The 15,086-nt window shown below is 42.7% G+C and overlaps 1 protein-coding gene across 1 annotated transcript in view; it reads right to left on the minus strand.

Moving 5' to 3' along the window:
* Nucleotides 1–6,828: 6,828 nt before the first annotated feature.
* The window catches only part of ALDH7A1 (aldehyde dehydrogenase 7 family member A1), a 29,659-nt gene continuing 21,401 nt past the window's right edge, over nt 6,829–15,086 (minus strand). Inside the window, exons 14-18 of the mRNA XM_053407649.1 lie at nt 14,655–14,771; nt 12,237–12,334; nt 11,980–12,053; nt 10,330–10,405; nt 6,829–7,946 (exon numbers count right to left, since the gene is read on the minus strand). Of these exons, the coding sequence (XP_053263624.1) occupies nt 7,892–7,946; nt 10,330–10,405; nt 11,980–12,053; nt 12,237–12,334; nt 14,655–14,771 (420 nt within the window). The 3' untranslated portion in view covers nt 6,829–7,891. The remainder of the gene's footprint in view (nt 7,947–10,329; nt 10,406–11,979; nt 12,054–12,236; nt 12,335–14,654; nt 14,772–15,086) is intronic.

Below are 15,086 nucleotides of genomic sequence, written 5' to 3' on the forward strand. Positions count from 1 at the left end.
CCCTATTTTCATCGGAAACGTGTTGGAGAGGACATATGTCTTTTCTTTGGAGAAATGTTGAAGGGTATGGAATAAAGCGTAAAGGTAAAGGACCCCTGACACTTATGTCCAGTCGCGGACGACTCTGGGGTTGCGGCATTCATCTCACTTTACAGGCCAAGGGAGCTGGCATTTGTCCGCAGTTTTTCCGGGTCATGTGGCCAGCATGACTAAGCCGCTTCTGGCAAACCAGAGCAGCGCACAGAAACACCATTTACCTTCCCGCCAGAGTGGTACCTATTTTTCTACTTGCACCTTTTGGGCGTGCTTTTGAACTGCTAGGTTGGCAGGAGCTGGGACCGAGCAATGGGAGCTCACCCCGTTGCAGGGATTTGAACCCCCAACCTTCTGATCAGCAAGCCCAAGAGGCTCAGTGGTTTAGACCACAGCCTAGGGTATGGAATAGGATGTACTTATTTTCATTGGAGGATATGTCGTTGCAGCATGTATTTTAATGGAGTAAAGACAGTTATTTAGCAAGTTATATTCTTCCTTTCTTTCAAATGCACATGCTCACTCCAGAAATGTAAGCAGCGACATCCGCCAAACCCACAAATATAAGATACAACAATGTACAGGCCCAGATAAGTGGCCAATTCATAACCTCAGTAACCAGTCTTGGCTATAATGCTGCCTTTCTAGCAATGCTAACTTAACATCCACCGTATGAAAGATACCCATGGCACCAACTAAGCCCAAATTAAATAGAATTAAATTTGCCGGTGCATTCTAGATCAGCAATTTCATACCAGCTGCAGCATCGAGACAATGTAAATTGACTTCCAAGCCACAAATGTATTCAGCCCAATGATTTGGTTAAAACTGAAGCACATGGCTGCTACCTGCAGAAAGGATTGTAAAAAATTAATAATAATTAGTCCTGGGCTCTCTGCATCAGAGGGAAATGAAAACAATAGCTTCGTTCAGTGTTCACAAATAAGGATATGGCAGCAATATTGGGGGGAGGGGAATAATTTGCAGCCTACCTGGAATATAAATATATATATATATTCTGGGGAAATGAGAGAAACTATCCTTAGCACAATTATAATTTCATGGAGGAAGAAAGCAGGACTTGTTGGTCTGTAACAGTGTTGGAGGACCAGCCTCCTACTGACTACACTAGGGATGGGGGAGAAAGTCAGTGTGGTTTGCATTTAATGGGAATTAAATTCACACTTTCTGAAACGTACAAAGCAAAATGGAGCTTTCCTCCAAAATGCGCGCTTCTCTGAATTCTCCAACCAAAAATGCAAACTAAGGAGATTTCTGTGTTAGGGGAAAGTGTGTGTTTGTGTGTGTGTGAATGTGTATCTCAATGGAAATAATAGAGGGGAGGAGAACATTATTAGGGATAAATGCTTGCAAAATGTGTATATTAGGAGAAATGCACACAAAATTATTGACAAATTTTGTGGTGTTTGGATTTTTTTAAAACTCAGAAACGGATATGAAAATGCAGCCAACTGAATGTTAAAGTTGGAAAAATTAGGAGAGAAGACAGATTTGTCCCATCCCTAGACCACATTGATAAGATGACATGGTGCATAAACACTATTTGGATAGCAATGGCCATCAACTTGGGGGGGGGCTAGCCCTTCAAATATTTTATTGGGGGGCGAAAGGACCTTGGCACCTAGGAGTTGGCACCTATGGCAGCTGGGGACTCAAGTTTGAGAAACACAGAGGGATGTCTGTAAAGGTTAAAGTTGGGGGAAGGTTTTCCAGTTTGGAAGTCTGATGGTGCTGTGTTTGAAATTATGTGGAGTTAACTGCATTAACTGCATGTGAGCTAAGATTTCTCATTATGAGCCATTGCCCAAAGTAGGGTGGGTTGAGGAAGAGATGCAAAGCATTTAGTCATCTTGTCGTTTCAATCACAGGTCAACCACAGGAAATAAATAATAATAATTAACGATAATTAGCCAATAAAAAAATTATGCTTACAACAGCAATAAACTTTATCACAAAGTAAAAATGGCATAAACTTTGGAAGCTGCAACAGCAAATCTTTGCCACTGCTAAAGGTGTTTTGCTAATACAAGAAGCCAGAATAAAGTTAACTACAGTGGAATCTCGGTTGTCGAATGTAATCCCTTCCGGAAGACCGTTCGACTTCCAAAACGTTCAACAACCAAGGCGCGATGGGCTGTCAGCAAAATCAATTGAGAAAATTGAGAAACGCACCTTGGAAGCCGTTCGACTTCTGAGGCACGTTCGAAAATGGAAGCAATTACTTCCGGGTTTTCGGCGTTCGAAAATCGAAACATTCAGCTACCCAAGATGCTCAAAAAACAAAGTTTTGCTGTATTTGCAAAAAGGCAGTCATGCTCTCCCTCTGTGCGATTATGACGGCATGAAGGGTAATGTTTGCATGTGGCTTTTGTGGGACGCAAACAGATATAAAGCAAAATATGGGACAAAACACACTGGAACAAACGGATACAAAAAAACACAACACGCAACAACTCCCTAACTAACCCGGCATACTTAAACACTCTATCTGGATAGCGCAGTTGGTTAGGGCATGGTGCTGATAACACCAAGGTCGCAGGTTTTGGACTTGTGGCTTACAGCATCCTACACCGGGGAACAAATTTTTTGTTGCATTGACACCTGCAGTTGTTCTAACCTAATTTCGACGTGCTGATTTCATATCTGAAGTTGGTTTTGTTCTGTAAGCTCTAGGTTTTTTTTTTTTTTGCAATTCCTTTCACTTTTCACCATAATTTTTGTTTTTCACAATGCAATAATTCAATATTTTATTAAACACATAGCCAAAGTAGTACAATATGAGTATAAATGTAAGTGACTTATATAGCATTGAACATGACATGTATAGCATTGAAAATGACATGTATATCTATGTACAGTTGGAGGTGTGCAAAAAAATGTATTCCCTTGGGATACACAGTATACTGGGGAACATTTTTTTTTCATTTTCTTTTGGATGAGATTTTTCAACTGTTCTTATATGTTCTTTCAATGCTGATTTCAAATCTGAAATCGATTTTCATATACATGCTATACCGTAGTTATCTTTCAATTTCCGACTTTTGCCGATATGTCATATTTACATATTTCAGATTTGAAATCATGGCATTAGCATGTACAAAATGTTAGCACAGGCTTCCTCAACCTCGGCCCTCCAGATGTTTTGAGACTACAATTCCCATCATCCCTGACCACTGGTCCTGCTAGCTAGGGATCATGGGAGTTGTAGGCCAAAAACATCTGGAGGGCCGAGGTTGAGGAAGCCTGTGTTAGCAGGTAACCGAGCCAGTAAACAGTCTCTTACAAGAGTTTTCCTTGGTGCAAAACCACCTCTTGCAGTGTGTTTCACACGGTGGAGTGTCTGTTTCATTGACCAACCTCTAAAAGATGCCAGGGGAAGAGAATATTTCCTTCAAGGTCATCCTGTCAGAAAGCAAATACAGTGCTGGCCGGTGAATTATTGATCGTCCGTGTAATTCAACACTCTGGATTCACTGCTGTTATGTGCTCAATGGCAATTGAGCAACAGCAGAAGACGCAAACAGCAGCTGCACGATGTGGCAAACAGCTCCTTGCAACGCATAATACGGTCGCAGCTCTAGGACATATTTTACAACTACTCAAACAATGCTCCTCGGGGAACAATGATCAACTAGCAGCAACTGCAGTTTATAATCTACTCAATAGCCTCTGATAATTAAACCAGAAATTAAGGATCATCAACTTGTTTACAGTATCTCTAAACTTGTCTTTCTTTCATTAGCGCCTCATAAATACTGCTCTTCTAAAAAAGCTTATCTGTAAGGTTGGAATCCTCGCCAAGAATATTTGCTGAAGGCCGCATTTGAAAGGGCTCTTCCCACTGGAATGGCTGCAAAAGCTATCTAGCAAACCAAAGTGCTGTTCTTCCCTGAGGACACTGTAAAGCCAAGAGGTAGAATTTGCCTGCCCTATCCTAGTGCCCTCCAGATTATTCGGATGATGACTCCCATTGGTCCCAGCCAGGATGGCAAACCGTCAAATGGATGATGGGAGTTGAAGTGCTAAAAAGCCACCGCAAGGAATTTTGAGAATCAAAACATTTCCCCCCCCCCCACATCTGTCTAATTTGCTTACATGTAGCTGCAAAAATACAGTGGTACCTCGGGTTACATACGCTTCAGGTTACATACGCTTCAGGTTACAGACTCCGCTAACCCAGAAATAGTGCTTCAGGTTAAGAACTTTGCTTCAGGATGAGAACAGAAATTGTGCTCCAGTGGTGTGGCAGCAGTAGGAGGCCCCATTAGCGAAAGTGGTGCTTCAGGTTAAGAACAGTTTCAGGTTAAGAACAGACCTCCAGAACGAATTAAGTACTTAACTCGAGGTACCACTGTACCATCCTTCCGTCCGAAGGATTGGCTACCCCTAATCAGAATTACAGATACTGTCGGATGTTCAGAATTGCCCACAAGAACTGTAAAAACTGATGGTGACAAAGATGTCCTGGGGCTTCACCTAGTTGCTAGGCATTCATTCAAGCATAGATAAAGCTGCAATAGTGAGAACCAGAAGGCCAAAGACAAGCAAACTGCAGTTTTGGATGCGTGTTGAGCTTGGAGAATTTCTTCAGCAATGCTTTTTAGACGCAATACACCTCCTTCCTCTGCATGCAGAAATAACCTCAACTCCTAAAGGTCTGGTAACCAAACTTTCTGCAAACAAGACCATACCCTCAAACATTTCTCTGATGAAAATAGGGACGTCCTATTCCACCACCACCATCATCATAGTTTTATTATTTATAACCCGTCCATCCGACTGGGTTGCTCCAGTCACTCTGGGCAGCTTCCAACATATATATAAAAAATGCAATTAAGCATTTAAAAACGTCCGTATGGTTGCATAGCTCCATACCCTCCAACATTTCTCCCATGAAAATAGGAACGCCCTACCATACCCTCCAACCTTTCTCCGGTGAAAATAGGGGCATCCTAAGGGAAAGCAAGGGACACGGGTGGTGCTCTGGGTTAAACCACAGAGCCTAGGACTTGCCGATCAGAAGGTTGGCGGTTCAAATCCCCGTGACGGGGTGAGCTCCCATTGCTCGGTCCCAGCTCCTGCCAACCTAGCAGTTCGAAAGCACATCAAAGTGCAAGTAGATAAATAGGTACAGCTCCAGCGGGAAGGTAAATGGCGTTTCCGTGCGCTGCTCTGGTTTCGCCAGAAGTGGCTTAGTCATGCTGGCCACATGACCCAGAAGCTGTACGCCGGCTCCCTTGACCAATAAAGGAAGATGAGTGCCGCAACCCCAGAGTCGGCCACGGCTGGACCTAATGGTCAGGGGTCCCTTTACCTTTACCTAAGGGAAAGCAGGACATTCTAGGGTCAAATAAGAAACTGGAACAGCTTCTGTGAATCCAGGACCGTCCCTGAAAAAGAAGGACACTCGGAGGGTATGCAAGACTGTCCCTTCCTAGAGCTGTGTGTCCAATCTGATTGAAGCCCATATTCCCAACCAAATTGGGTTCAGTCCAGGCTTGGCCCGGATTGGGTTGAGGAAGCCCATCTGGAGAGACCAAGGGTGGTGAGGGAGCAGGGAAACAGGCAGCTTCTGCAGGGTCTGTGCTGGGAATCTGTTGAGGAAGCAACAGGACTGGACCCAACACATCCTTGCCTCTCTCACCACCCAATCTGATTTTTTTTTGAAACCCAATTAAACATGTGGGAGGGGGCAAAGCATCTTCTTCCTCTGCCCTGCTCCCAACCACATGTTCAATAATAATCTCCACCTCCGAATGTATCTTTAGCTGTATGTATTTCCCTCTGGGGTATTAAAAACTGGGAAGAAGTTACTACTGAAGTGAACAGCCATTAGTCTTATGCACGGGTAAGCAAACAAAGGCCCAGGGGCTGGATCCAGACCAATCGCCTTCTAAATCCAGCACGCGGACGGTCTGGGAATCAGTGTATTTTTACATGAGTAGAATGTGTCCTTTTATTTAAAATGCATCTCTGGGTTATTTGTGGGGCCTGCCTGGTGTTTTTACATGAGTAGAATGTGTGCTTTTATTCAAAATGCATTTCTGGGTTATTTGTGGGGCATAAGAATTTATTCATCACCCCCCCCCCAAATACAGTCTGGCCCCCACAAGATCTGAGGGACAGTGGACTGGTCCCCTGCTGAAAATGTTTGCTGACCCCTGGGTCTTATGCTTTGTACAAATGTAGTATAAACACCGACAACTGGGAAACACTGGCCTGCGAGCACTCTAAATTGGAGAACAGCCTTGACCAAAGGTGTCATGAGCTTTGAAGACATTCGAACTCAGGACAAAAGGGAGAAACGTGCTAAGAGGAAGGCACACTTGGCAAACCCTCACTGTGATCAACTCCCACCCAGAAACCTATCTCATCACTGTGGAAGGACGTGTGGATCCAGAATTGGCCTCCACAGTCACTTACGGACTCACTGTTAAGACTTCATGGAAGACAATCTTACTTGGCTACGAGTGATCGCCAAAGAAGACACTTTTACATAGAACTCGTTTTAACTCAGTTCTGGACCCTCTCTGTTCATGGTGAGTTCCGGCACCTCTTTTTCTAGAAAAATAGCACTGCATAGAAATATCACAGGCCTTCAGTAGCCATTGTTTTACAGTGTTTTTTTTAAGAATAAGGAAGGAATTTCATCTCGCCACAAGCAGCACACTGTGAGCACAAAAATTCTGCCTAATCCTAGAGTATTTTTATTATTATTATTACTTTTCAGCACACTGGATATCCCAAGTAAATAAATAAGCAGGTCGATCAGGATAGCAAGAGACGTAGAAGTTTTATTTCTGCATCGCAACCGGCTACATAGGAATCTTTTCCAATACACTTTGGCACAGTTTCGTTGTGCGTGACCAATGCAACAGGCACAGGCGGCGTTGTAGAATTTTGTAGGTCATGATCTAAGATTCAAAGAGATACAGGTGCTTCGCTGGAACTCAAGTACAGCGCCAGAGTCCAGGATACATGATTAGAATGTGTGCAAATATTCTGCCTAACTGGGATTTCCGGAAAGGAACTCTCGGGGACATACCTGGGGATCAACAAAATTGGCCCGGGGGGGGAGGAGGTGGATGCAAAAATCACCCCCCCCCAAAATCTGTTTCCAGTCGTCTGTATAAGATTGGGAGCTGAGCAGTAAGAGCAATGGCAAGGCGGTTTGAAGGCAGACGATTACGGAGTGCATGATATACAGGCATACCTCGGAGATATTGCAGCAAGCCGAATTTGCAATATAAAGCACGTCACACAATTTTGAGGGGTTTCCCAGTGCGTATAAAAGTTATGTTTGCAGCGTACTATAGTCTATTAAGCCGGCTCGCCTGGCTGCGGGGGCGGGAGAGGGGGAAAACAGCTTCAGCTCCACTTCCGCGGCCAAAGGTGGGGCGGCATTTGGGGTGTGGGGCTTCCTAACCCTGGAAGTGGCCAGGAAAAATATGTGCAAAGGGCCATGAACTGAAGCGCAGTGAAACGAGGTATGCCTGTATATTTGTGTTGTGATGCACCGAGAGATAAGACGTAGGAGAATGTTCCCGCCGTCCTCACACTGCAGCACAAAGACAGCTTTTTTTCAGCCTTCCTCCTCTCCAGACCCTTTTGAGTACTTGGGTTCTGTAAAATGCAGTCATTTTTGATACGGCTATTGCGGCAACGGGATTTGGGGCCAGGGGCCACGAGGGACCCTCGGTATGTCTCCGGGGACACTGGAGCAGTCAAGTCTCCTCAACGCCACGTGATTTGAGGGAGTTCCGTCCAACATTTCAAATCGACAGGGACTTGATTCTTCAACGCAAAGTTCAGCCAGGGTAGCACATTTGCAAGGATGCTATTGGAACTTGATTCCTTGGGCCAAAGGCAAATCCTTGCTGTAATTGATGGTGCTGAAAGATAAACAGATAAAGTAGATTTGGTCACTGAAAATTAATTAATTAATTAATAATAATAATAATAATAATAATAATAATAATAATTTATTATTTGTACCACACCCATTTGACTGGGTTGCCCCAGCCATTAAGTAAAATATGCAGGTTATAGGAGCAAAGGAAAAGCCAAGAACCCTACTGGATCAAACAATTCAATCGAAATTGAAGGTTATTTATGTAGGCCGCTACTGCAGTCCACGTTTTGTTAGCCCCAAAATGGAAAATGAGCGAGGTCCCAAACAAAGAAGAATGGCAACTTAAACTGATGGAATATGCGCAGCTTGCAGATCTAACATATAGAATAAGAGAACAAGAAGAACATATGTTTAAAGTAGATTGGAAAATGTTTATTGAATATATGGAGGGAAATTGTGTACATGTGAAAACGCTGGCAGCATTAAGATAAATTCAACAGTGTAGATAAGTTTTGATGGATGTATTAATGGAATACTGAATGGTTTAGTTTATGTAAAATATGCAGGGATTTATGCTACACAAAAGGAACCATGGAAAGTGAAGAAGAGAAGTCTTCAATATTTTAAGGTTGTTTAAATGAATGTTCTAAATTGTAAAACAGAAAATTTAATAAAAAATTTGTAAAAAAAAGAAAAAAGAAATTGAAGACATTGGGCTTTTAATGGTTATAGCTGCTCTTTAAAATTATTTTTGCATATGCAATTGTTTTAACTGCTTTTAAAGACATTTTTATAGTGTAAATCACTTCAGGATGCTTCGCATAAAGTGATTCAGAAATGAAACTAATAAAAATATAATATAATAATAAGAAGAAGAATAAAAATAAACATTAGTTTTTCTACTGCTATTTTTATGGTAGAACATCTTTTGCCATTCTGTATTCCATTATCGCTTTTAGAAACCGTTTACTGTATGTGCATTTTCATTCAAGGTATCATATGGCTTCAGGTTTTCTCACACACCTCTCTGGATCTCTTTGGCACAGTGATGGAGAAGCTGCATCTCTCCAGATCTTGTTGGACTACAATTCCCATCAACCCTGACCACTGGTCATGCTGGCTGGGACCGATTGGGAGGCCCAACATTTGGAAAGCCACAAGTTCCCCATCCCTGAATTAGCATCACTGAATGGGATGCAAGTTGCTGCTCTGCTGTTAATAAGAACAACAACAATTTATTTTTATTATTACAGTTGTACCTTGGAAGTCGAATGGAATCCGCTCTGGAAGTCTGTTCGACTTCCAGAGCATTTGAAAACCAAAATGTGGCTTCTGATTGGCTGCAGGAAGCTCCTGCAGCCAATCAGAAGCCGCAGAAGCCCATGGGACGTTCGGATTCCAAAAGGACGTTCGCAAACCAGAACAGTCACTTCCAGGTTTTGATCATTCGGCAGCCAAAATGTTCAAGAACTAGGCTGTTCGAAAACCAACGACTGTATTGTTTGTTTGTTTGCCCACAATCCTGTTCTCCACAGCAGCCAAGTAGATCTAAAAACGCTCTCACAGAGATAAGGAGAACGTGGATTAACCTGAAGCAACTTCAAACTAATGTCAGAGTTTGGGGGGGGAAAGCATTGACAGAGTCTCTGCCAGAAAAGTTCCTGCCAATACACATCTCTACTCATAGGTTGCCAGGATAACAAGGATATGTGGACACACATAAGGTGGAAATAAACAAGTTGGACTTACTCCTGACATGAATAATGCAGATATAATTAATTCAGTTATGCATATACATTAAGCTATACATAACAGCTCCCTCTAGTGCTGTGCTATCACACTAATGGAACAAGTCATACAGCAAGCCACACTCTGGCATATAGGCATAGGGGTTTCTTAATTGAAATAAGACTAGGAAATTAAGGCCTGGTTAACTACAATAAGAATTTCCCCCCTTTTTTTGTTTTACACAGTATCTTTTTCTGTTTGGTTTTCTATGGGGACTATTTCCTGCTTGTTCTCCTTTTTTGCGTGTCTTACCTCACTCTGTGCACTTGTGATTTTGTACTTTTTATTTTCAACCAAGAATGTGACATTAAAAAAAAGAAAAGAAATGAAACGACACAAAATAATAATCCAATTCTCTGTAAATTAGGGTCAAGTTAGAGGATGCGCACATGTGTTTAGCATGCCTTGTTTGTTACTTTTAAAACAACAGCTGCAGGGAGGAAGGCAGTGGTGAACGTTGACATTTGATTTTGGATCTTTACTCGGTTAATTAAATTACGTTTTTGCGTTCTTTCCCCCCTTAACATCTTTAGACTTTCGGTTAAGGCTAAATTGTGGTTTGCTTTGCTTATTTGGCTTTCCCCTGAAGGGCAACTCAGATAATATTTACACGGCCATAACCCCTGAGCTCTTACCAAGTGGATCGTCTCATATATTGCTTCCACGAATCGCTGCCAGATTCCCTTCCGCCTCCAGTGTGTTTATTACCGCCTAGGGAGAAGGGGGTGGTAAGAGATGTTGCAGGTTGAAAACCAAGGAATGTCTCTTTGCACTTCTCAAAGAAGCTCTTATCTAGACAGACTATAGAAACATTCGGCCTCTTTCCCCTCCTCACTGAAGGCTAAACAATCTCAGCATCCTCTACCCTCCTGAAAATGCCCACATCATCTCAAATTCACAGCTCTCATGATAGCAGGGATTCCATCGTGAAGCCAGCAATATTCAGTACATTCTTCCAACTAGAGAACGAAAACCTTATACAGAAATTGCATTGAAGAGCAGGAGTGGCTAGGCTGCATATTTTTTCTACAGATAAAGTGGTACCTCGGTTGTTGAACGTACAGTGGTACCTCGGGTTAGGAACTTAATTCGTTCTGGAGATCCGTTGTTAACCTGAAACTGTTCTTAACCTGAAGCACCACTTTAGCTAATGGGGCCTCCTGCTGCTACCGCACCGCTGGAGCCCAATTTCTGTTCTCATCCTGAAGCAAAGTTCTTAACCTGAAGCACTATTTCTGGGTTAGCGGAGTCTTTAACCTGAAGTGTCTGTAACCTGAAGCGTATGTAACCTGAGGTACCACTGTAATCTGTTCTGGAAGACCGTTCAACTTCCGAAACATTCAACAACTGAGGCACAATAGGCAGTCGGCAAATTCCACTGAGAAAAATGGAGAAACGTGCCTCAGAAGCCGTTCGACTTCTGAGGTGCGTCCGAAAACGGAAGCATTCACTTCCAGGTTTTTGGCGTTCAGCTTCTGAAATGTTCAGCTTCCGAGACACTCAAAAACAGAGGTTCCATTGAATAGTGGTACCTTGGGTCTCAAACTTAATCCATTCTGGGAGTCCGTTCGACTCCCGAAATGGTTCGAAAACCAAGGCACGGCTTCCGACTGGCTGCAGGAGCTTCCTGCACCCAAGTGGAAGCCGCGACAGATGTTTGGCTTCCGAAAAACGTTCACAAACCAGAACACTCACTTCCGGGTTTGAGGCGTTCAGAAGCCAATTTGTTCGGGAGCCAAGCCATTCAAGTACCAAGATACCACTGTACTCCAAATACTCCAACAAACAATTACTCCAAAACTTGGAATAAGGCATCTTTTTGACTTGCGCTGAATAAATAGGAACATTTGCGTTTGATGTATGTCTGACTCTGAAGCCCTTCCTTCTAAATCAATGATGGCCAAACTTGGCCCTCCAGCTGATTTGGGACTACAATTCCCATCATCCCTGACCACTGGTCCTGTTGGCTAGGGATGATGGGAGTTGAATCCCAAAACAGCTGGAGGCCCATGTTTGGCCATCACTGTTCTAGATGGTGCCCAATTTATTACAACCTGACCGTGGGGTGGGGTGGGGCAGACAGGATCAATCTGTACATCAAAATACACTACCAATACCCTGGACTAAAGCTGGGAGACTGGAATGATCCCAAAGCAGACACAATTGTGTAGGTCATCTGTGAACTATGATCACACCTATCTATGGACCCGCATGGAAATTTAGGAACTTTCTGTAGGTCCAATAGCATTCAACAATTATTTTTGAGCAGGGAGGGGGGGACATACCAAAGGCACCTCCAATTTCAGCCCCACTGGTTGGAATATTGACGTTTACAATGCCACAGTCTGATCCCTTTGGCCTGGAAAGAAAGGAAAATTGATTACCAAAGCAGACATCAGTCTCAATTCTCCAGAAGGCCCAATCTCCAACAGCGAAGCTGGAGTTGGAAATCTCCTCTAGGCAATGTTTGAAGCAGATGTAAATACCCCGCCCTCCAATTTAATATCCCCACCTCTGTCCACAGAAAACGGAAGAGACATACCCGAGCCACCGGAATATCCTGCCCAAATCTTTGGTAAAGATGCTGCTGGAGAGACCTTGTTTTACTTCGTTGTTCCATGCGAAGGCTTCTTCTTCCGTCTGGAAATAAAAGTGCACATTGTTAAATGAGTAGAGAAGTGAGGTTACAGGGAACCAAGCAGAGGGTCCTTGTGAAATGCCCTCCCATCAGATGTCAAGGAAACAACTATCTGACTTTTAAGAGACATCTGAAGGCAGCCCTGTTTAGGGAATTTTTTAAGGTATGATGCTTTATCGCTTTTTTAATATTCTGTTGGGAGCCGCCCAGAGTGGAACCCAGCCAGATGGGCAGGGTATAAATTATTATTATTATTATAAATGAACATGGCACTGCAGCTGTTCGACATGAAACTAACATCTCCATATAAATGAGAGAAGGGAAGGATTTTCCAGACTCTCCAAGCCCTCTTACTTGGAGGAGGAATATAGCCTTGTCTCATGTGGCTCTTTGCAGTTTTTCAAATTCTGTCTCTGAGGACTGAACATTTAAAGGTTCTACTAGACCAAAGTATTTTCTTCATTTCCTTTGCTTCTTGGCTCCCTGTTCTTCCAGCCCACCCTTCCTTTCCAAATTATCAGTTATTTTACTCTTTTTTGAATGCTCCTGTTGTTGTTTTGTGAGAGTAGTACCATTCTAATTCCTCCCTGCTCCATCCTCCCAAACAGCACAGTTCTTCCTTTTTCATAGTCCTCCTGCTTGTGTGTTGGAGCTCAAGAGTTTTCACCCCAAGCTCTGGTTTTCCAGAGAGGAAAATTAAGGATGCCCCAAAATTGCCTGACATAACCCAAGGGAAACCTTGGGTTACAGACTGGTTGCAATATCACCAGTTACACAATATGTTTAAATTAGGTAGAAAGAATGGATTTTTGGACCAAAGCTCACAATTCGAAAAAGAACTCTTGCAAAATAAGGATAAACTTTTGTCTAAAATTTATAGTTTTCTATTAGAATGGGAAACGAAAGATGAGCTTGTTAAAGCTTCAATTACACACTGGGCAATAGATACAGGACACAATATAGATCTGAACCTCTGGGAGAAACTCTGGAAAAGTGATCTGAAATTTACTGCATGTGACACGGGTGGCGCTGTGGGTTAAACCACAGAGCCTAGGACTTGCCGATCAGAAGGTTGGTGGTTCGAATCCCCGTGACAGGGTGAGCTCCCATTGCTCAGTCCCAGCTCCTGCCAACCTAGCAGTTCGAAAGCACGTCAAAGTGCAAGTAGATAAATAGGTACTGCTCCGGCGGGAAGGTAAACGGTGTTTTCGTGCGCTGCTCTGGTTCGCCAGAAGCGGCTTAGTCATGCTGGCCACATGACCCGGAAGCTGTACGCCCGCTCCCTCAGCCAATGAAGCGAGATGAGCACCGCAACCCCAGAGTCGGCCACGACTGGACCTAATGGTCAGGGGTCCCTTTACCTTTTATTCATTGAAAGAACTATTTGAAAATGATTCATAGATGGTACTTAACTCCAAGTAGACCAGCTAAGATTTATAAAAGATAAGTGTTGGAAATGTAATAAAGCGGAGGGAACGTTCTTCCACATGTGGTGGACATGTAAAAAGGTAAAAGGGTATTGGGCAATGATCCATAATGAATTGAAAAAAAATGTTTAAAAGTACTTTCCCCCCAAAAAACCAGAATCCTTTTTGTTGGGGACTGAAATTCCCAGGTGTCAGAAAAGGTTATTTATATGTGAAAATTGTGACCCGTGTTTTGTTAGGCCAAAAATGTAAAGTGAGCGAGGTCCCAACTAAAGAGGATTAGCAATTTGACAAAATATGCAGATTTAACATATAGAACATGAGAGCAAGAAGAACACACGTTTAAAGAAGACTGGAAAACATTTATTGAATATACGGATTATAATTATATACAGCTGAAATGCTGGCAGCATTAAGATAAATTCAACAGAATAAATAATTTTTGATGGATGTAGAAGTGGAAAACTGATTTGAAGGGTTATAGTAAAATATACAGGGACGTAGGATACGTAAAATGGACCATGAAAAGAGAAGAAGGGAAGTCACTGGATATTTTACAGTTTGTAAAATGTTTACTTGAAATTGTAAAACAGAAAATCTAATAAAAATTATTATAAAATATATATATTGCCTGACATAACCCATGCTATGGCCAACATATTTAACACCATTTGGTGACAAATGTCCCTGCATAAATGTCATGTTAAAAATACACCACCTTAATGTTCTGTTGCCAGCTGCCAATCAAAACTTGAAAGGACTTCAAGGTTTCCAATACTTGGAGGCTGACTCGTGCAATTCAGCACCATTTTTATGGGCCATTTCCCCTCCTTTCTTCATGACGCTACCACCTTTGAACGTGTAAAGAAAGAGAGTCTTTAACACCCAAACTTACCTTAAATTTCATCACGTACAAAATAGGGACAAATGTCTCCGTCTGCACGATCGGCGCGTTATGTGGAAGGCCGGTCACAATGGTCGGCTCAACATAGTTTCCGGGACGATCTATAACCTGGAATGGAAAAGGTAAAGAAGAAAATAGCACCAGTTGGTTTCGGGCAAGACAGGTCATACATAAAATGTCTGATGCTCCAATGCAATTGCATTGGAGCATTTCACTAAAACGGCTTGCTTTCAGCAGAACTCGTAACCTCACAAAGACAGCCGATTCCCCATCAACTTGGAAAAGACCATGGATATCAGTGGGTGCATTCAGAGTACGACTACCAAGGAATTTCACCTTTTAGGCTTTATGGTGGGGCTTTGTTTTAAAATTATCCGTCATCCAAAAACCCTGATCAGAAATAAAACTAATCACTGACCCATC

This window comes from Podarcis raffonei, chromosome 11, assembly GCF_027172205.1.
Source record: "Podarcis raffonei isolate rPodRaf1 chromosome 11, rPodRaf1.pri, whole genome shotgun sequence".
Lineage (NCBI taxonomy): Eukaryota > Metazoa > Chordata > Lepidosauria > Squamata > Lacertidae > Podarcis > Podarcis raffonei.